The sequence below is a fragment of the Anas acuta genome, chromosome 4 (assembly GCF_963932015.1).
Source record: "Anas acuta chromosome 4, bAnaAcu1.1, whole genome shotgun sequence".
In the NCBI taxonomy this organism is placed as follows: domain Eukaryota; kingdom Metazoa; phylum Chordata; class Aves; order Anseriformes; family Anatidae; genus Anas; species Anas acuta.
The window spans coordinates 24,212,512-24,234,812 of record NC_088982.1 but is presented as its reverse complement, the minus strand read 5'-3'; the positions used below and the strand labels follow the sequence as shown (position 1 = coordinate 24,234,812).

The window sequence follows — 22,301 nt, the reverse complement described above, 5'->3', positions numbered from 1 at the left end:
TATAATCACTATGTAACGCACTGTGCAAGAAGCCAATCAGGAAGTAGGTGCCTAATGCCGGGGAAAGCTGGAGGACACACAAAAAACTTGCAGAGTTCTGCCCAACTTTCTTAGGTTCCCTCTAAAAACACAGCCTGCAAGACAAAACAAAGTATTTTTGATTCCTGCCATTGGGAATGCTAACACAACAGAACGTCATGCAACAGCTTGATCTGCTGATGTTCATTGTTTTAAACAATAATGGGGCATCTTGGAAACAAACAACAGGCTGGGGCTAAAAGTGAAAGTACAAAATGAAAGCCAAGAGTTTGAGCCGCCTCCCTACGGGTTCCTGATCCACATGGCATGCTGAAGAGCCTTCTAAAAATGAGTACACTGAACACAAATTCATCAGCTTGCTAGCAGCAGTGCTTTCTCATTCTACTTACTCCAGATTACTCTTCCCTGTGCATTCAAATATGTGCATGATAGGTGAGCTGATAGGATTCATGTTATAACGCTTACAGTTAAAGGTTAAGATTAGCTTGTTTTCCAACAGAAAAAATGCAAAGTCAAGAGAAGGATACTGATTTAAAATATTAATTAATCTGGTTGGTGGGAGTTTTGTGAGCTTATACCAACTAAATACCATTTATACTCCCTCCCCTGTATAGATAAGTGAGATTGAAGGATGGGCCTGATTTTGGCAGAATCTCCTAGATTTTAACCCCAGATTTGAGACTGGTTCTTTCTACAGTCTTGGGAAAACGTCTGTATTTCCATGATGTGGCTTCCCTGCCTGCAGAACAGTGCCTGCTTCTCTGCAGCCTTCTCACGACTACCAATTTAAGCTTTGCAGAGAGGAATTCTGAAGATAAACGACATGAACCAGGTTTGGGCTGCAGGAGTTTTGGGTCCAGGATCCGGGCTGCAGGTGTGTTTGTGCAGTTCCTAACACACCGTGGCCACAGTGTTGTGGATAAACAAGTCTAAAAAGTTGGAGCAGGCTGCACAAAATCACCATTTGGATTTGCAGTGTGAGTAGAGCAGAAACTCTTTCTGTTCACTCCCGGCAGCCACCACAATGAGGTTTCTTTTTCCAGTCCTTGCCATCCTCCAAATTTCTCTCTTCAGCTTGGAGACTTCTAATTTTTTTGAGTTGTTCTCTCTACACTCTCTGAATCCCCTATTCCTTTTTTCTGTTGACCAGCCTCCGAATCTGTAGTATCAGGGCACCTCCAAGTTTGCATGCCCAGATTAAGCCACTTTAAGGACAAGAACAAATCATTACCAAAAGCAGACTAATACAAGCTGACAGCACTTTCTCCACAGAATCCATCCCTCACGTAGTCAGTCATTGAGAGGTTAAGACACTTCTTCCACGCAGGGATGTCCTGATGTTGCTGGCTCTGTGCTTCTTGGCTGGAGCTTTGAACCAAGCTTTACTTGGGCAAAAAAGAGACAGAAGAAAGGGATGGGAAACAGCACAGCCCAGGTGGAGGCCCTTTCTAGAGCCAAGCTGAGTGGGGCCGTGAGCTGCCGGTGCTGTGCTCCTGCTTTTTGCCTTCCCTGTAGGCCACCCTTTCCCCAGATTTGGTCGGCTCCCAAGGCATGCCCTGCTCCCTCTGCTCCCGCCGGCCTGTTATGCTTGCTGCTTGCCAGACTGGCGAATCCACCATCCCGAGCGTGTTTTGGTTTGGTTCCTCCTCTTGACCGCTCGAGAAGGTGTGTTGTTTGCTTTGCCTAAGTGCTTCTGGGGCCTAATGTCCCGTTGTTATGTACAGACCATTTCTGCTGTCATGAATCATGTTTTACCACCCCTTTGCCTTTGCTTCTGCACCAGGCTTTTTTCTTCCAAGCAAACACATTTGAGTTCCGTGTTTGCGGCCGAAGCAGCATCCGCCAGGCGTTCAGCACGAGCTTCTCGCTCCAGGAGCTGCAGACCATTTCTCGTCAAGCATAAATGGACCAAGCTCAGCCTTAAAATAATTTTTCCAGACACACACGAAGAAAAAGGTTTTACTGAAAACTTTGTGCCGTCAAGCAAAATATGCCCTTCTCTTATCTTATCTGTTGTGAGTAACTCAAGCTATTTGCACAACGCCTTGTGCTAGGAAGGAGTTGTTTGTACATGTTTCACTCCCTTTTCTGCAAGTTTTGAATTTTGAATGAAATCTTTCTGTTTAAATGCCCCCCCCCCCAACCCTCACCCCACCCGCAACGATGTTGAAGTTTCTTTTGCCTATTCTTCCCTCAAGGTTTGGCCCAGCCCTCCCGAAATCCATTCGTTTCAGATGGTTTCCTATTAATTTTCAAGCCACTGTTGAGAGCTCTCGGCGTCTGGCAGCGCTCACATCCCCTTTCCCTTCTGTCCCACCCACTCGGCCTCGGCCCGAGAGCCCTTAACAAATGACTCCCGAGGAATTTACATGGCTAGCACCGGCTGACCAATAAAGCAATGCACAAACTCCATAACCGGGTCGCGCAGCTCGTGTGATTAGGGAGGAAGGCTGCTCCGGCAAAGGCACGAGCCCTCCTAACCCGTCGCGGTTGGATCGCGGGACCGGGGCGGTAAGGGAAATGCTGCTTGCTCCGTAAAGGCTTTCTGCCCAGTTTTCCTCTAGCTGGTTGTTGGGACAGATCGTGTGTCAGCGGTGAGGTATCGGATTGGGGTTTTTCCCTCCTTTGGACGGGTTTAAAAGGTTGTATGAGAAGGAAGCAACTCCTGAGCTGGAGCTATGAGCTTAGTTTATGAATAACTACCAGGATCTACATGGCAACTGACACAGAAAATGTCGGGACCGTAAAAACCAAAATAATGATATGTCAGACAGAAGAAAACAAATCAAATCAGGTTCCAGAGAGTTCCTTTCTATTAATTCAAATTATTGAAGTGAAAGGTAGCCATTTACAGCTGTCATATGCTTTGTTTTCAATGGGATTGCCTCTGCCGTCGTCCTTTTGTGCTGACTGTTAGTTTGTTCTGTACTTATTCAAGAGATTGACACCAAAATGGAGCTTTGGAAATGGGTTATCAGCCTTAAGTGTAGAATTTGGGGCAAATAGACTGAGGATGGCTAAGAAGTTTGAATATGTATGCAAGTATTATTAATATAATTGAATTTATGTAACTCGTTCTGTGTACTGAGTATTTGATAATATTTTAGAAGAACAAAGTTCTGACATTATTCTATTTACATTGTACCTAAGTAGTATGTGAAACTTTTAAGGTGGGTCTGTGACATAGGACACGTGACGTTAATCTGTTGATCCTTATTTATTTATTTGCTCATTTATTGCTTTATTGGGGTCAGTGCTGATAACAACAGCAGAGTTTGAACTTAAACCTGGGGAAAAAAAAACACTTGACTCTATTTTTTTTTTTAAGAAATGGAAACAGTAAGGTTCAGGTGTGCTCCAGCTTAAACCAATGGCAAAATTGTTCACTCACATGAGGACCAGATACAGCAGTTGTGTATCACAGCATCCTGCCCTAAGCTAGGTGGGACAGAAGCCATGTGCAACGTGCTCCACCAAGCTTTGCATGCCCAAGCCTGCCATGGGTGAGCCAGCACTCAGCGTGTACAAGGGATGTCACAGGAAAATATTACCGTCCTCCCTTGCATCTCTTCCAGTCATATACTTTCAGCTGAACTCCAAAGGCCTTTACATTCAGCACAATCCACGCTGACCCATGTTGGTGTTGGCTGATGATGTTGATCCTAAGACCTTGCCAGGTGCCTGAAAGACATGAGAAAGATTTTTAATTAGATGAAGCTAATGCCGTTAATCTAACAGGCCTGCTGAATTTGTCCTTCTTGCTCATCCAGACAAGTCTGCAGGACCGTCTACCAAAAGTTTGTTGTAATGTTGCTGGTTTGATTATTTTTCCATGGGTTTCTCATTTAGCACTGTACTGTATAACTGAGATTAGATAACATATTGGATAAAAATATATAAAGTTAATGAAAGAGGAGGCATTTTGCTAGAACTGTTTAATCATTTATATTCAATTTTTTATTCCAGTTCCAATCTTTGCTGAAGAATCGATATTAAAACAGATGATTTTTGTCTTCTTTCTTCAGCCTTTAATTTGAAAAAAAAGGAACGAAACAAACAAACAAAAAAAACATACAGTTAAGGTCAGCAGAAGGTGAATTTCAAATGACGTGTCTCAAATCCTATTCTTTTTCTGAAATGCACAGTGATTTCTTTTCCAAACCATGGGTATTTCCAACAAAGCTATAATTTCAATAGATTTAAATTGTTTTGAATTAACTCAGAACAGCAAGGGTGCCTCCTGAGAGAGTCCCTGCCTTGGTTAAACATTTTTTTAAATTTATAATATTAACCCTGGGCACGGGTAACAAGTACTGGAAATCTCTTCCTTGTACTTGTAAACCTTGTTTCTCAATTTCAACCCAAGGTTCAAAGGTTTGCACAAACTTCTTAGATCAGAGGTCAGGTACAAATTGCTGCACTTTGCAGCTCCATTCTGCCGATATGACAGAATTTCACAGCAAAGACGATTGCCTTTCATCCCCCTCTCCTCTGCACACGGGCAACGCCAGGCAGTTAAAAGCGTGATATGTACAAGCCAGCCATTGGTACCTGGGTTTAATAAATAACTAACTGGGTTTCAGTGGTGCAAGGTGCATATTATAAAAGGGTTCAAATGTCAGTGCACAAAGTAAAAAAAAAACATGCAGTCACTGACTAAGCCAAATGCTTTGAGTTTAATGTACTTTCGGTGGCAAACGTTCACATCCAACTCTGTGGTTTGCTCCATGCTGATTTTCATTTCTGTGACCGGAGGGGAAGGGAACAAGTTGGGCCACTTTCAGCTTTCCTTTAAATCATTGCTGAAATCAGAGTGGCAGGCTGGGCCCCCCTCTTGTTGTTGCGGCATTCACGTGGTAAACACAAAACTGTGAGAACGCAGCAATAAAAATAACACAAAAGATTAGTGCAAACTGAAAAGTCTTAAGCTATTTAATTGTTATAAAATCAACTGAGCGAGTAGAGTTTGTATGAACAAGCTGTGTGGGCTGTGTTTCGTTTTGGCATCTCTGAAGGAGCTGGATGGAAAAAAATAGATCAGAAAAGCTGAAAATGTTTATTAAAAAAAAAGTTTATAAAACTTTTTAGATGTTCTCACTTGCATTGTAGAGTGGAACATGTTGCAGTGATGCTAGCATAGGTAGAGAGATGGATAGATAGGTAGACAGACAGACAGACACAGACAGTGTTCTACGTTTTAGTAACAGCAAAAAAAAATAATAACAACCATGCACACACCTATCCCTACACCTCAGAGTTCAGGAAAGCATTACACAGACATTTGAAGTGAGTGAATAACTTGGATCACTCTCTTTAATAGACATATATATATATTTATTATTATTAATTTTTCTCCTTAGAGAGAAGAAATGGAATAGGCAAAAGTATCTTTCCTGTACAACAATTAACAGACGGTTCTACTTTTGTCTTTCTTTTCAACTGTCAAAATTCCCTTTTACTGTCTTTCTGACAGCAAAATCTTGCAAGCTCATAGTCCACACAAGGTGAAACGCTTCTTCCTTTCCTGGGAAGTATGCTTTTTAAAGCAGACTGTCGGTGAGGAGGACACACTTATCTGTACCAGCATCTCTGCAGAGAGCACTGGTTAATTGCTTTCATGGTAAACAGACTCGGTAAAAAGTTTCCCACCAAGTCTAGCTCATCTACTATAGGAAACATTTATATATGAAGTGATTATGTTGCACTTTATTTATAAGTCACATATATTCCTGCCTGACAGTAGTAATAAGAGGCTTTGTGGACTAGATTGAAATATGGGAATCTGGGGTGAAGGGAAGGGTTGTGTTTCCTGATTTGGTAAGCTGATAATAGTGATTACACAACCCATCTCTCATCTTCTCAGCTTCCCTCAACATGTGGCTTCAATATCTTGCAGGATAGTAACTTCAGGCTTAGCCAGCAACCGGTCCTATTGAAATATCTGAGAGTTGTATAATTATTTAGAGTTGGACTGGCTGAAAGACAGAGCTGGGGCAAACTGTACAATGCACAGGTTACACAACTTGTTGGGACAAAGTTCTGAATGACTTGCAGCAAAGTGCATTATACAACACAGGAGGAGACTGGGTTTCACTTACCCAAACTTTCTTCAGAAGTGGCTTAAACCGAGAGGGTTGACTTTGCACAACAGTAGATCAAAAATGCTCAGTGAACATGTGCTTCATTGTTGGAATGCATATTGCAGAAACAGGGAAAATAAAAATTGTTTGGGTAAGATGCTGTAGGTGTTGGTGGTGCTTTGGCATATTAGTAACTTTTTTTTTCATCAGCATTGCTTCATTCTTACCTTGGTAAAACTGTATATACATGAACAGACTTTGTGCTTGTGATCATAGAAATGCAATGGCATTAAGCACAGCCCAGGCTCAGGAAAGTTTTCTCTTTTTATTGTTTGGGTTATCATTACTAAAACTTAGATTCTTTTGCTTGAATACTACTTTTGGAGTTTTTAGGCCAGGAGGTCAGATGGTTGAGGGCCCTTCATCCTGTGAATGTTCATGGTTGTGCTTTGATAGTACTGATGGAGAATGCAAGTGGAACATCTGACAGCCTTTGTAGGATCACTCTGCAAATCAAATATGCCTTAGAAGGATGCACAAAGGGTTGGTAACTGAGTAGACAAGGGTCTGGCACAATAGAAGCTTATTTTGTAGCAGAATTGTAATTTCAGTTCCATTTGTTTATTGTGTATAAAATTTCTGTGACAGAATATTAATATGACCACAGAAAGTGTTATAATATGGCCAAGAGAATAAGGTCTGTCACAGTTAACCTTTTGTAATGATGGTGATGAAAATGAGAAGTTTAACCTTCAAATCCTAGTCTGAAGTTGTAGCCAATTGTTGACTACAGATTCAGTGCTCAACTCTGTCACTAACATTGAAGTTTTAATCTGGGAAATTCCAGCTTGTTAACTTACAGAATAATTTCAGGTGTTTTCCTCCTAAGGAACAAGAAATGAAATAATAGACTTAAAATAACTTTGCTATCATTTTTAACTAAATACATTGCCTGTGATTCGTGCCTGGGGGATATAAACAGTCCCTGTAAGAATTTTAAGGTAGGGTTTTCAGTAGTACTCATCATCAGTATCTTACATACAACCCTATTGAAGCCATTACAGTCCTACAAATGACATTGGGGGAGCAGTGCTAGATGCTGAGTACTCTTGAAAATGTCACCCTTAATTTTTTGTTTCTTTAAATTGTGTGCATTTTTGGATGTTCCAATAAGAAACAGGACCAGCCACAAACAACACAATAAAAAAATAAATAAATAAAAATGAAGCCAACAGCTTTTAGGGTGTTTTAAATGAAACCAACCATTGCTAACATGCTTGGGCCACTTAGGACAAATTTAAGCAACTGAGAATAGTGCATGGACCCCTGCTTGGCTTTAGCTCCATGCTGAAAATGGCTTCTCATACCCAGAAGGTTAACCTGCTCCATACCAAGAAAAAAAAAAAAAAGGCCAGAATAAATTCAGAGTTTAAGCTTGAAATGCAAACTCTTCCACTGAAATCAGTGGCGAAACCTCTGCTGATAAGAACCAGATCAGGATTCTTGGTGTCACTGTTAGCAGAAGTGGGAAAGTCAGCAGCTAGTCCAGGGACTTGGTAGGTCAGAAAATCCTACTGTCCTGGAAAACTTTGTGTGTGAAGGAAAATCTGCTGCTGCTGTGCCTGTTCATGTCTGAGCATACAAGGGAGGTGATGTGGTGCAGCAAACACTGTTGCATGTGCGTCTCCTTGGGTCCCCCACGTCACCGGAGCCGAAAGGTGCCTCCCTGGTGACCCCAGCATGACTTGGGCATGTCTGATTGCTGCAACGCGGGCATACACATAACTATGGGAATGTGCAGCACTGTAGCAGTGCCAACAGCAGGATAACTCACGTGGCAGATGTGTCCTTGTCAATACCTGGCACAGGGCTGATCCACGAGATTACTTTCCCAAGCTGCTCATGGCAAGCAGCTCATCAAGTGAACCACTTTCTCTAGAGTTGTGCCTAAGTGACCCAGACTTGGGAAAGCCACCTTTTCGAAGCATTTAAGCTTGCCTGGGGCAACTTTTCCACCCCACTCAGCTGCAGGTAAAGCAGTGTGTCTGACACACTGCAGACAGTTGTCATGTCCCATTGGCCTCAAGTTTTGTTGTTGTTGTTGTTGTTAAATGTCCATCCTTCATCCATCATCCATCCCTCTGCTGAGCACAGACTTTTCCCTAGTGATCTTCCCCTTCCTGTAGGAATGACTTACAAAAAAGATCCCTGACCAAAAAGCCATGCTGAAATGCTGCACTCCCTCTTGCACGATGCAGCACAGGATTCAGCTTCAGACTTTGCATTTTGTGAGCAACAGCAGGTAGGGTTCCCAGCTCTGGGATCCAGCTCCTGCTGCCCTCTGTTGAAAACCATATTGAGGAGTAGCATTCGATGCTTTAAATGTAAATTAATTTGGAGTCAGGCACATTGAACAATATTTGAGCCACTACGTTATTTCTAATCGTTGGCCCTTTCCTTTTGCTGTTCAGCTGGTAAACCTGTAAAGAGGCAAACTGTTCTCAACAAGAGCATTTCTGTAGATACCCAATGTCTATCCTAAAGTTACACAGTTGTTATTGATAAGCTGTTGTTGTTGTTTTGTGTATTTTATGTAGGTAAAGTTGCCATTAGAAAAGAGTCAACTTAAAGACCTTTAACTGCAGCAGTGCTTCTCGAGGTGCTACTGCAGGCCAGCAGCAGGATTACTGTTTGCCCTTATTATTGCAACCAAAAAAAAGTAGGAAGGTCACATTTAAAACAGTAGCTGGTATTTCACTCTGTCAACACAGTGTATTTAGTTAAAATGTTGGTGACTGACCTTCCCTCTGCAGCGGCAGGGGCTGCGGCTTGCAATGCAAAGCTGCGGTGGTTCCCAAGGCAAGCAGGCCAGCGTGCTTCCGTGAGGGCACACGGTGTAATCTCAGCAGGAATTTGTACAGTCCAAAGCTCCCAAAACTGTCATCAGGAGGATGGCTGGCACAGAATTTAGGGCTGTCCCCAGAGAGGGGTCTGGTGCTGTACCTACTGGTGGGGTGCAGGTGCCCCCGTGCATCCACATTAATCTCTGCCCCTTTTTCCTTCTCCCCAGCCTGCTTCTGGGGAAAGGTCTGTGTCGATGCTCCATGTGCTGCCTAGACTGATTGCAGAGCAAATGTCAAAGTTGTCTGCAGCCGACGGGTGTCCCTGGGTGCTCCTGCTGCCTGCTGTGGGGCCAGCACCCATGGTGTGTGACTGCTGGCCCGCAGAAGGACACATGATGCCACCAAATCTATGCAAAACTGGAGGGATGAATTAAAACAAACATGAGTAAAACCCTTTATAGGGAACAAGAGTGGAGTTGACAAGCGATTGCAGCCACAAGGACACCAGCTGTGGCCCTGTGTTTGCAAAAGCCTCTTTTATCATGGATGGATCAACAGAGGTGCAGGTGGATGCATAACTTCACGGGGCGATGCTGAGCACTGTACAAGACCAGAGATAAGATGCTATAGGGACTGCCTTTTTTTTAAGGCAATCCTCTTTGCTTCAGCAAACAATGAAGCTTTCTGGGAAAGCAGGTGGGATTGCCTTACTTTGTACCATGCAATTATTTCCCTTTTTATATTTCTGTGTCTCCTCAGTATGTAGCTGGCCTTTTTTTATGCCTGCCTACCATGTCCTAGATGTAGAAGTTACTCTCCTTGCTGCTCCTTGTGTCTGCAGACCCAGAGTCATGTCTTTGAAGGCAGTTGGGTTTCTTGTGCCTCAACCCAGCAGCACAGGCCACCCCAGAGATGCAAAAGCCAACCCTTCTTAGCCATGGGAAAGAGAAAAAGGAATGGCAGAGAGAGGACAGCTCTGGTTCCCCGTGGGGACAGAGGAAGGGTGGCAGGGGAGACTTTTTTCTTCCCCTCCCAACAGCAGCCAGCTCTTCTGCAAGCTCTTGGGCATCGCCTTCCAGCTGGGGCCCCGAGCTACCTTCATCCTGGCACGCGAGACACCAGCTCTTGGCCCCGCATTGTTGTTAATCAAGGCGTGGTGTTTTGATTTAATAAAAGGTCTGCCATGGTGAATCAGCCTGCTCACAGTGTGCTTTAGGTCAGTCCCTGCCAATGTAGTAGGCTTCCCATTTGATAGTCTGAGCTGTGAGGAAAAAAAAAAAAAGAAAAAGAATGTTAAAAAGAAGGTAATTAATGTTTAGGGCAAGAACTATTTGCACTTGCCTGATTGGCAGCAGGGAAGGAGTTTCATAAGCAGGAGGAAGTGAAATTTGAATGGTTTTAGTGAAACGTGTACATCCGAGAGCTCACCTGCAAGTGAAAGAGAGGCCTTGAAGCAGAGACGCTGATCCAGAAGGCTTGCAGGTCTCTCGATATGCTGGCAGAACTTAGCATCCACCTAATGGGGTGTTGAAAAATCCAGCAGACTTTACCTTTTTCTGAGAAATAAAAAAAAAAAAAAGCCAGTCTTGTTTCAGTCCAGATAATTATTCATTTAAAACTTGGTCATCTCCAAAGGGCAACCTTTCTGATCAGAAATTAATATTTATGCCTGTCTCTCTTTTATGAATCTTTACCATGGAGATCAGGTGTACGTTCCTCTTTGGAGGCTAGAAACCAAGCTCTTATATTTCACAAGATACTGCAATTTAATGTAAAACTTCTGCCTCTGCTCTTGACACTGATCACACCTCAGGGATGTGCTGAAATCAGCCTGGCTTTATTAGGACCACTGGACTCACAGTGTTGGCTCCTGGGCCTTGTGCACCTCCAGATGCATGGTAGCAAGTTTTCATGACTAGGTTACTGGGGACTGAAAGAAGGCATTGGTAGTGTTGAACACTTCAGAAATAGATAATTTTGAAAACAGTTTTCTGAAGAATGATTGCTTTTCCATGTGGACAGGTTAGGCTGTGTCAGCAGTCCTTCAGTAAGGCAGTAACAACAGGAGGAGGGAGCTCTCAGACCAGACACCCTGCATTTCTTCTCATCAAAATTGGTGATGTCTGAGCCTTGTGAAGGTGTTGATTGTGTCACTGTGTTGATTGGCAGTGACTGTTATCAGGTGCATATTTAGCTACATCAAGTAGGCCTTCATGGGCTGTGAAGCTGCACAGAAAAAATAAATGCATTTGATCATGAATCTTGATTCCCAATAAATTATAGAATGATAAAAGGCATTTTAGGTTCAGGGCAATTTTTTTACTACAATACGGTAATGTTTGCAGCTAAGGTGGCCATCAGCACCGAGCAGGAGCTTCAATTACAACTTCTGGTATTAGAAATCATCTTAGTGAGGCTGTGAGACCTGGTGCAATGCAAAGTGTTGGAGAATGAGCCAGTTCCTGGACAGCCACTGGTGGCCCCAGCCGAATCATACCGGCTTGTTTTGTTGGGCAGAGGAGGCTTTGCTCCATCTCTCCTCTCTCCCGGTGACCATCTGCAGCCTTCTAGGCTGTAGTCTCAGTGCCTGAGCCCTGCAGATAACAGAATACAGAGACTTTTATTTTGTAAGCTGACCTAAAACTGATGGTAATGACTCATTTTTAAACTTACCTAAACCTGGGACAATAAGTAATTCACTTGCCAACAGGTGGCCCATGTAAAGGTAATGATTATTCCCCAGTAAAGTGTCTGTTTAACAAGTTTAACATCTTCAGGAACAAATTGTCAAGAGAAAAATGAAAATGTTTTTCACCACTTTAATTTCTTCTAGTGATGTCAAATAATTCCCAGAAGTAAAATCGAAATGTCTGACTCTGACACATTAAAAAGGGGGAACATTTCAATCTCAAAGAAACAGTTTTACAAACAACATTTTAAAATGAGAAGTTTTCAAAACTGACGCACAGCCATGAAAGATCTGGCTCTGAAAGAAATTATGTTTTCTGAAGCAAAAATACTACCTGGGCATCACCATCACTATTAGTGCCCCTCCATCTTCTCTGCCTCCCCCTCTACTCTCCATATTTTTGAAATGGCTGCATGGCTAATTAATCAGAGATAATGCAAAGGCTGATGGAGTTGTAAATATCAGTGAGGAGAGACCAACTCTGTGGCACTCAGTAGGTAGGATCTACTTGAAAGGTAGCTGGGATATGGCTGAGCACATATAGCTTTGGTGAGACAGAGAAGTGGGGAGAAGACTGAAGGGTGGTCCTCCTCCCTGTGTACAGCAAGGGTGAAAAAAGTCTGGAAGTCTAGAGAACTGTGGAAAGAGACACAAAAATGATTCTGGTGAAAAGATGACTGATTGTGAAGGAATTGAGTTCAGCCTGCAAAAGTTATTAAAAAGAAGACAGAGTTGTGACTTGATGACACAACTTAAGTATTATAAGGTAAAAACAGAGGTATTGAAAGGCTCTTTACTCAGAAAGGTTTAATGTAATGCTAGCTGGAAGTAAAAGGCAGACGAATCTCATGAGAAACAGCATACACTTGCTTGTCAGAGGGAATGATTAACAAACAACCCATAAAGGGAAGCGCTAGGGTTTGCAGCAATTTGATGCCTTAAAATCAAGGATTTCCTGGATGTCCTTCTGGAAGATGTGATTTACTCAGATAAATGTTATAGGACTCAATGTGCCAATAATAATAAAACGTAATGGCCCATGTCATCCACAGTCACTCATATTAAATGACCTGATGGTCATTTCCAGCTTTAAAAGTCAGTAAATTAACAACTCTGAGCCCCAAAGTATCTTCTTTTAATTGTGCTTGGAGAGGGATCCCAATGCCTTGCAGTTGTAGTAGGTGGCATTTTCAACCTCCCCCTGTATTTCTGCGTTTCCTGCCCTGTGTCTGGGTTTGAATGAAGAGAATCGTTTCCCCCTGATGCTAAAGTGTATTTATTATTTCCCACTTGACTGTTCCTGCGAAGGCCTAGAGAAACCAGGGGATGGTACCGAATGGGTGCTTCTCTTGAAAAAATGAGCTTGCAGGAGGCCAGGAGAGAAGGGTGGCTTTCTGGTGGTAGCTAACACCTTCTAATGAGTGTCCTGCTTCTTCCTGTGTCCAGGTTTTATCGGGCTTTGAATGAGTTTGACATCATGACCGCTGAAGACTCCACTGCAAGGATGAGCAACGATTCTTCCAACGTGGCTGCCACGAAAGTCCCCGAAGGTGTAGCCGGTGCGCCCAACGAGGCGGCTCTGCTGGCACTGATGGAGCGCACCGGGTACAGCATGATCCAGGAGAACGGGCAACGCAAGTACGGCGGCCCTCCTCCCGGCTGGGAGGGCCTGCACCCTCCTCGCGGCTGTGAAGTCTTCGTGGGCAAAATCCCCCGTGATGTCTATGAAGATGAGCTCGTCCCTGTGTTCGAGTCTGTCGGCCGCATCTATGAAATGCGCCTGATGATGGACTTTGATGGGAAGAACCGTGGCTACGCCTTCGTGATGTACACGCAGAAGCACGAGGCGAAGCGGGCCGTCAGGGAGCTGAACAACTACGAGATCCGCCCTGGCAGGCTGCTGGGTGTGTGCTGCAGCGTGGACAACTGCCGGCTCTTCATCGGAGGCATTCCCAAAATGAAAAAGAGAGAGGAGATCCTGGAGGAGATCGCCAAGGTGACAGAAGGCGTGCTGGATGTCATTGTGTACGCGAGTGCTGCAGACAAGATGAAGAACAGAGGCTTCGCCTTTGTGGAGTACGAGAGCCACCGAGCGGCGGCGATGGCCAGGAGGAAGCTCATGCCGGGAAGGATCCAGCTGTGGGGACACCAAATTGCTGTTGACTGGGCAGAACCAGAGATTGACGTGGATGAAGATGTCATGGAGACTGTTAAAATCCTCTATGTGAGGAACTTGATGATTGAGACCACAGAGGACACCATTAAAAAGGTCTTTGGGCAGTTTAACCCCGGATGTGTAGAGCGGGTGAAAAAAATACGTGATTACGCCTTTGTGCACTTTACAACCAGGGAAGATGCCATCCACGCCATGAACAACCTCAATGGTGTCGAACTGGAAGGCTCGTGCCTGGAGGTTACCTTGGCCAAGCCAGTGGACAAGGAGCAGTACACTCGCTACCAGAAAGCAGCGAAAGGAGGGGCCGCAGCAACACCCGAAGTAGCTCAGCAACCTAATTATGTTTACTCTTGCGATCCGTACACACTAGCGTATTATGGATATCCGTACAATGCCCTGATCGGGCCCAACAGAGATTACTTTGTGAAAGGTTAGTAAGCACAATTAGGGGAAGTGATGGGCAGGCTTGATCTCAGGCTGGCGTGACCCAAGGTCTGCCTGAGCCAAAGGACAGCTGGTGCTTGGCACTTTTTTCTTAAACACTCTGTTATAAGTCTTTTTATCATATGTATGGTCCATCTCATTTAAAGTTATGACTACGCAGAGTGTGTTTATCTAGAGATAATTGCTAAAGTACATGCCAGTTTGAAGGAGGCATCAAAACTATGCTAAAAGAATGAGCAAACAGATGAAGCGTGGGGTGAAGAAGAGAGGGATCTTTTTTTTATGAGTGTTGTACTGTCTGGGTAAATGGACAGTCCAAGGAGCTTCTGATGCCTCCTCCTGAACAGCTGCATCCTGAGTATTAGAGATCATGACAAAGGGTGCTCCCTCTGCCTTCTCCTAGAGATGTGGGTCTGGTGAGAGCCACCCAGCAGACCTGGTCATCCAAAGGGAAGGGTGTCTGGGAAGGCCTGTTGGAAACTCTCCAGGTGTCATCTGCCCTCTGCAATAGGATGACAGCAAGTGATGTGTCCTTCATAAAGTCTGTTAAGAACTATTAGCAGAAGGAATAACATGAGTGCAAAACAATTTTATTATGTATGCTTTAATTAGTTATGGATTACAACCATTACAACCAAAATTAACTGGAAATCAGTTATTCATTAAAAAAAAAAAAATCTAGCAGCTATAACTGGTGTAATAATTACAGTTATCCTGTACTTACAGGAATTGTAGTTTCCTGAAACTTAATGTGCATTTCCATACAACAGGCAGTTTAGTATGAATGTATTATTTAGGCACCCACATAAAACAATAAATATTTTTAACTCTAGCTGCTCAAGAATTACAGCCTCAGCTCAAATTCCAGATCTGTACTTGTCATGAACCACAGATGAGCTAACCAACAGCCTAAATGTGCAATTAGGCCATCACAGAGCACATTAATACCACAGTGTCCAAAGTACTGTTTTAAAGTGTGTGGTGCTGCTAAGATAAATAGAGGCAGTACTGTTGGAGATGTGTAATATTCACATACACAGAAAGAAAGCAAAAGACTCTATTTAAAATATATTCAGTGGTGGGACAAAGCTGATTAAAGGCCAGGTACAGCTTTGGGCCACCACTACATGGCCCCATTGCTGAGAGGCTGTTTCCTCTGGAGGACAGCTGAGAGCAGAAGCTGTTTCTGCTGCATAGAAATCACCTCTGGAGGAGCCTCTCTCTCCCTGCTGACTCTACTACGCTCATAAAACTGGCCACAAGAGTTGCATCACCATAAATAAACCATTAATTTACAGTCAGAAAGATCAAGAGCAAAACTTTCATAGTCTTACTAGGTGCATCTAAGGCCAAACTCTTCTGTTTTCATAAGCAAAGTCACTTAGATCAAACTGACAGCAGCAGCCTCATTTCTAAGTACATGCTTCCTGGTTTCCCAAAGTCTGAGGCGGCTTGCACTCCCCATGATGCTGTTACTGTCTGTTGTTCACCATCCTCTTCTATGTTTTTATCATAAGCAGGCAGCATACGAGGCAGAGGGCGAGGTGCAGCTGGCAACAGAGCCCCTGGCCCCCGGGGCTCCTACCTGGGGGGGTACTCCGCCGGACGTGGCATCTACAGCAGATACCATGAAGGCAAAGGAAAACAGCAGGAAAAAGGATACGAGCTGGTGCCCAACCTGGAATTACCTGCTGTCAACCCAGTGGCCATTAAGCCTGGTGCAGGTTAGTGTGAGCAGTTGGGTTGGATATGCCTGCAGGATGGGGGGGAACACAGAGGTGGCCGGAGAGCTCCTGCTCTGGTCTAAGACCAGCCCATGTGGTGGTGGAGATGGTCCCTTGTCTGTCTCTGGCTGGGCTTCCTGCAAACATGCAGTAGGACAGGTGACAAGAGCATCTAGGAGCCCTTCAGTCCAGAGGAAAAAAGAGCTGAAGCTGCCTCCTCCTGTCCCCTTTTGCACCTCCTCAGGAGAAAGCAGACTTTCCCCTTTGTCTGGTCTTGTACACCAGAGCATGGTAACTAGGAGCAACCTTCCTTTCTCCAAATTTCTTTTCTGTTAATTTCACCCTGGGCAATTGCCTTCCCAAATTTCCAGCCAGGCCAGAACTCTCCTCAGCTCAGTTCTTATTTCTCTAGTTCCATGAATTTGGGAAAAGGACCTGGGGCTTTCCCATGGCAGGAAAGTCCCTGGTTAAGGAGAGCTCCTCGATCACCATCAGCAGTGTGAGCAATGCAGGTGTCCTGCCCACAGCCACCAAGCAACCTACAGCAGACCTCTGAGCTCTGCTGAGCTGCAGGGAGCCAGCCTAAGGGCCAGGGCAGGGTTTGCCTTTTTCTGCTCTGCCACATCCTCAGCTGAATATCCAGCCTTTGCTTTTTTTTTTTTTTTTTTTTTTTTAAAGCAGCCTAAGGAAGAGATGAAGGTGAGAGGGACAAGCTCTCTTTTGTACAAGTCCTCTGGTTTTCTTTCCACTCCTCTCCCCATGCAAATTTTAATTGCAGACCTAAACAGTGTTGAATACTAAAGCTGCAGTGGTTTACCAGGACGTGTTTAATAATGTCAGTGGAAACTACAACCTGCATCTAATGAAAACTCTGAAGAGTTCCTCACAACAGCTGCATGAAATAATGTGAGAAGAGGTCTAGAGAAGTAGGAATGTTGTTAAAAGATTAGGACCATTTCCAAAGGAAGATCTGAGGCTTCCTGAGAAAACCATCCACTCACAAGTAGAAAATATTACCACTATTTATGTTTGTAAAGATACTTCAGGAATTCCAGGTATTACTAAGAGATGCTTGAAAAGTGATTTTTGAAACACATGCTTGATTTTATCCTAGTATTTATTAGTGGTGTCTGTGTAATTAATTCAACTACCAAACAAAACCTGAATCTCAAGTCTAGATGTTTCTCACTTGAAACATGTTCAGATTCAGATCTCTTTATCTGGTCTTCCCATCTCACATGGTTCCAGCACAAGCCATGAGCACAGAAGCACTTGGTCTCTTTTCTCCAACCAGACCAGCTGATCTGGTAGAAGGAACTACGTGTGAGACTTATCTCTGTTATCAAAAGGAAATTACTCTGAAATCACACTACCAGAATGGAGAAGTAGAGAGGAACAGACTCTGCAGTTTCCAGTTTCCATCCATTTAGAAATATCTTAAAGCTCTTTTCTTTACAAATGGTTAGGAAACTTTTGAGACAACACCCCAATACCCCAGCTGCCTGTTTCTACTTTTCTGCCAGAAGTTACTGCAGAAAGGAGCACGTGAGTTTTTGCCTTTTCTTCAGTGAGACATTATCCAGGTTATTTAAAACACTGATAAATTTGGGTTTAGCTGACCAGGTGGAACTGGTGTAGAAGGAAGGCTGGAAAAGGTCACAGGCAGAAGTCTCTGCTTGAGATAATGGGAGATCACTGGAGGTGGAAACACCTCTGCCTGAAAGATATATGATCAGATCCCGTGTTGAAGTCTCCGTGATCAAAACGAGAATACTACTTGCTGAGACCTGTCCTGCCCACAGGCAGAATTGCACACTTCCATATTGCTAAGTTTCATCCCAGTGAAACAAAGCTGTGTGCTAATTTGGCTTCATTTCTGGCTTAATGGCTGCCCCTCTCATAGTTGCCAACATCACCTCTTAGTCCATCATTTATTACTTACCCCATTTTCCTTACGAATACCAGTCCTGCTGAAAGGCTTCAGAGCTGAAGGCTGAACAGCACATTATGAGGCAACGATGGAATTACAAATGTGGTTATTGGGAATGTCTAGTGAAGCACATTTCTTCTCTAAGCGGTGCCGTGAAGCTCCCCTAGAAGCACACACATACGCACTGCCTCTGAACACAGTTATTCTGCTCAGAGCATTTTCCCTTTATCTGGAAGACCTTAGCTCTAATTATTTTGCATTGTCCAATTCTGGCATGAGGAACATTCTCTTAAGAGTAATTTCTTTTTTAGTGCCATTAAACAAATTGATGCTGTACCAGAAAGATGGGATAAAATGTATTTAGCCAAATTAGTCCTGGGAAACGTACAGTAGTAAATCAGCTGGAATTTCACAGGGTTGGCCAAAGGACAGGATATAGGCTGGGCCAGTTGCTGCCTGCAAGTTCTGCAGTACAAACTTCACTTTTCTTTCCTGAAGTAACCACACGTCCCTCAATCTCAGCAGCTGGAGCAGGGACCTCACCAGGGCAGTAGGTGCTCCCACCCATCTCTGAACTGAGGCCACACTCTTCACCAGAGAGATGATGGTGATGGTCAGAAGGGGCTATGTAGATCCAGGGCAGGGTTCTGGCCCTGGGACACCCATGACAAGGGGACAAGTACTGGGCAGAGCAAGCAGCACCAAGCCCATCACCATGCACAGCTCCTGACCTGCAGGGAGGGTGGAGGTGCCCCATGTCCCTCACTGGCACATGGGGCTACTTGTCCTGATGAAAGCAGCATGGGAGAGCTGGCATAGCCAGGAGGGAGGGCTGTGTGCTCTTTGAGATGAGGCCCTGGAGACCCTCTCCCAAAATACCTGATGTCTCTGGTCTCTCCTAGTGGCCATCCCTGCGATCAGTGCCCAGTACTCCATGTTTCAGGCCGCGCCACCAGCCAAGATGATGGAAGATGGCAAGATCCACGCAGTTGAGCACATCATCAACCCTATTGCCGTCCAGCAGGACCCAGCCAGTGCAGCAGCTGCTGCAGCAGCCGCAGCCGCAGCTGTAATACCGGCTGTGTCAACGCCTCCCCCCTTCCAGGTGAGTTCAGGGTCATCCCAGTACAGCTCAGGGCTGATTTCTGCTCCTGTTATTTTGTCCCATTTGCCCAGGACATACAGAGAAATTCATCTCATGTAACTTGAGACCCACCTGCAGCTTATATCTGGCAGCTGAGCTACACCTTATATAAATATAAGGGTATATTATAAGGCTATAAAAATATTAAGGGTATGAAAATATTAAAATGTATCTAAAGGAGGGAAACAAAGATGGTGAAGGGTCTGTTGGAGAAAATGTATGAGAATCAGCTGTGGTGCCTGGGTTTGCTCAGCCCCGAGCAGAGCAGGCTGAGAGGAGGCCTCATGGCGGCCTGCAGCTCCCTCACGAGGGGAGCGGAGGGGCAGGCGCTGAGCTCTGCTCTCTGGGGACAGCGACAGGACCCGAGGGAACAGCATGGAGCTGGGACAGGGGAGGGTCAGGCTGGGTGTGAGGGAAAGGTTCTGCACCCAGAGGTGGTCGGGCACTGAGACAGGTTCCCCAGGGTCATGGCACCAAGCCATGGGTGGTCAGGAAGCGTGCGGACAGTGCTCTTAGATACCAGGTTTGACTGAGGCTGCTCTGTGTGAAGTCAGGAGTTGAACTGGGTGACCCTCATGGGTCCCCTCCAACTCAGGACTTTCTGCAACTCCGATTCCAGGGCCGCCCCATAACGCCGGTGTACACCATGGCCCCCAACGTGCAGAGGATCCCCGCCGCCGGCATTTACGGGACAAGTTACGTGCCATTCGCGGCGCCTGCCGCAGCAACAGCGACGATAGCCACGCTACAGAAGAACGCGGCCGCCGCTGCCGCCGCCGCCGCTGCTGCCTACGGAGGGTACGCCGGCTACATGCCTCCGGCATTCCCTGCTGCCACCATCCAGGTGCCCATCCACGACGTCTACCAGACGTACTGAGACTGTCGGCACGGAGGGCGGCAGAGAAACAAACACTGAAGGAACACTTTACTATTTATGAAGAACGTGCCTGCTGCAAAACAGTAACGTCTGGACTCTGTAAACTGATGCAGAACCTGCAAGTGAAGAATGTCATGGAAAAAAAACGTGTTTGAAATGTTTTCTACGCTTGAAGTTTTCACTAACTTTTTTAGGCTATTTTTAAAATTTAACACGCCTGTATTCATACATTTCTAAACGACCTCAGTGCATTGAGCCCATCGCTTATGTGCATTTATACGCATCATAGTGGGGTTGCATAGGGTCTTTTTTTTTAGCAGTTATATTTTCAATATATTTGTGGTATGAAGGTTATTTTTTAGTAACTTCTGCACTCCAGAGATGTCTATTTTGTAGTGCCTTTAATAATATATCTGCTATATATTAAAAAGCACACCTGAGCAGCTAGGGAAAGTTTAAACAATATATTTTGAAGAATATATTCAATATTTAAAGAATACGTACCTTAGATTTTTTTTAAGAAAATAAAAAACAACAAGTATCTTATTTAAAAAAATGTTATACTGGAAAGTGCAATTTGAAAAATGTGCAAGACCTCTGCATTTTTGTGCTGGCATTAATACAATCTGTTTGTTATCATTTGAAATCAAAAGTACTAATATTGTTTTTTTGGAAAGAAGAAGAAAAAAAAAAGCCTCACACAGACCTCTTCACAGTGTGATTGGCAGGCTTATAATAAGCAAAGGAAAGGCTCTGAGTTTTCCTTGAGAACTGGATTTTCTATTTATTGAAGCTACCTGTAGTTCAGCCTTGGAGCACATGCAGAAACGAGCACCTGATATTTCGTGCAAGGTGTCTTGACTTCAGTCTTCATCCAGTATAAAACCTAGGCTCTTTTTAAATGCTCTTTGTTTTATTCTTTGAAGTAAATGCTGTAGTGACTGAGAATGTATGCTGTTGTAGGCAAGAGCACGCCTGCTCCTGCCAGCAGGACGTGCAGTGCTGCTTACCCATAGCTTCATCATGTTCTGTGAGAAATTTCCAAGGTACTAGGGGTGGTAGTGATACTGGAATTAATACAGCAGGGCTGGCATCCCTCCCGGCCTCCCTTTCACACTCGACTCCAGTTCTCCGCACCTGGAGTTATACATGCACATCAGGGATGGGAGGGATCGGACCTGATGATTTTAAGATGTAGAGCTTGTAAATATACATTTTAAAAGTCATTTTATGTTGCAAATTTACATGGTATGTGGTTTGCCACAAAACAAAGGCAGTTTATTTCGATGTTATAAAAAAAAGTTTGTTTTATTAAGAAGTAAATATATTATTGCAGTGTTTTGTGGCCTGTTTAAAGGCTTTTATTTAGTAGTGCAGTGAATGTAAAGTATAGTAAAATGTTAAAGAAATATCTTGCCCATTTGATGAAGAATGTCAGCTCTGCAAACGCTACTCCAGTGAAAGGAGGTGTGAAGCAGGGACTGAGTAAACCATTTTGCTTTGCATTTTATGGTATAAATACCAACTGAAGGGGTTTCGTATAAAGTATGTTTTGACAACTGAACCACTTCCAGATCACCTCCAGCTCAGTAAAGTGACCTTCTAACGCATATTTTTCTTGCCTCAAAATTGAGCGGTTGTTTTTTAGGTGCTCTTACTCAGCAAAGCTGAGCTCTATGTAAAACTGTCCAACTGCTATCAGAAGCACTGTGAGGAAGTTAACCATTAAGTCGGACTCTGCTCCTCTGTGCCCCTTCCCCGGAGGCTTTTATTGTCTGTCCCAGAGCTTTTGGAAACGCAACCCTTAGCCCCAAAACCTGAAGGCCCTGCCTGTTTTTAGGGTGAGAGGAGGTGAAGTGGGCAAGGCCTTCCAGAAAGACCCTGGTAAGGATGCTCAAAAAATGCTGGGGGCTTCCTCTAAGGCCTTGTACAGCTCAACACTAAATGCCACCATGGGTTGCCCCACATCTCAATGGCCTCCAGGCACAGTGGGCTCTGCGGTCCCCTTTCCAGCCCCTCCACCACAACCACGGCCAACTCAGAGGAGGGATGAAGGGTGATGGTTGCCCTCCCACCCATCCCCTCCCCACTGGTTCCTGCTGCTTGCGGTAGGGACAGAAAGAAACCCAAAGAGGGTGAGCCTCAAGGCCACCACACCAAGGCAGGAGAGACAGGACGCGGGGCCGTAGCCTCCTGCCCCCGTCTTTTCCACTTGCTTCTGAACCATTTCATGTACACTACTACTGAGGTAAGTCTGATAACTTGAAATGTGAACATCTTTAGGTTAAGAACAAACTATTCAAAGAAATATATATATATATATTAAAAAAAAAAAAAGGAAGAAAAAAAAAAAAA

At 44.4% G+C, this 22,301-nt stretch overlaps 1 protein-coding gene and 1 long non-coding RNA gene across 9 annotated transcripts in view; one reads left to right on the top strand and one right to left on the bottom strand.

Moving 5' to 3' along the window:
• RBM47 (RNA binding motif protein 47) overlaps positions 1-22,301 on the top strand; it is a 108,380-nt gene extending 86,079 nt beyond the window's left edge. For 6 of the 8 annotated variants that reach the window (XM_068680180.1, XM_068680176.1, XM_068680175.1 and 3 more), the window contains 4 exons: positions 13,098-14,257; positions 15,789-15,995; positions 18,828-19,030; positions 19,689-22,301. In XM_068680180.1, the coding sequence (XP_068536281.1) occupies positions 13,129-14,257; positions 15,789-15,995; positions 18,828-19,030; positions 19,689-19,946 (1,797 nt within the window). In that variant the 5' untranslated portion in view covers positions 13,098-13,128 and the 3' untranslated portion in view covers positions 19,947-22,301. Of the gene's footprint in view, positions 1-2,403; positions 2,551-13,097; positions 14,258-15,788; positions 15,996-18,827; positions 19,031-19,688 lie in introns of those variants that run through there. The other 2 variants (XM_068680183.1, XM_068680177.1) reach the window with 2 other exon arrangements.
• Positions 6,816-12,428, bottom strand: LOC137855731 (uncharacterized). Its single transcript, XR_011095915.1, has 2 exons — positions 10,391-12,428; positions 6,816-10,223 (listed from the first exon to the last, which is right to left on the bottom strand). It is a non-coding gene; the product is annotated as an uncharacterized lncRNA (long non-coding RNA).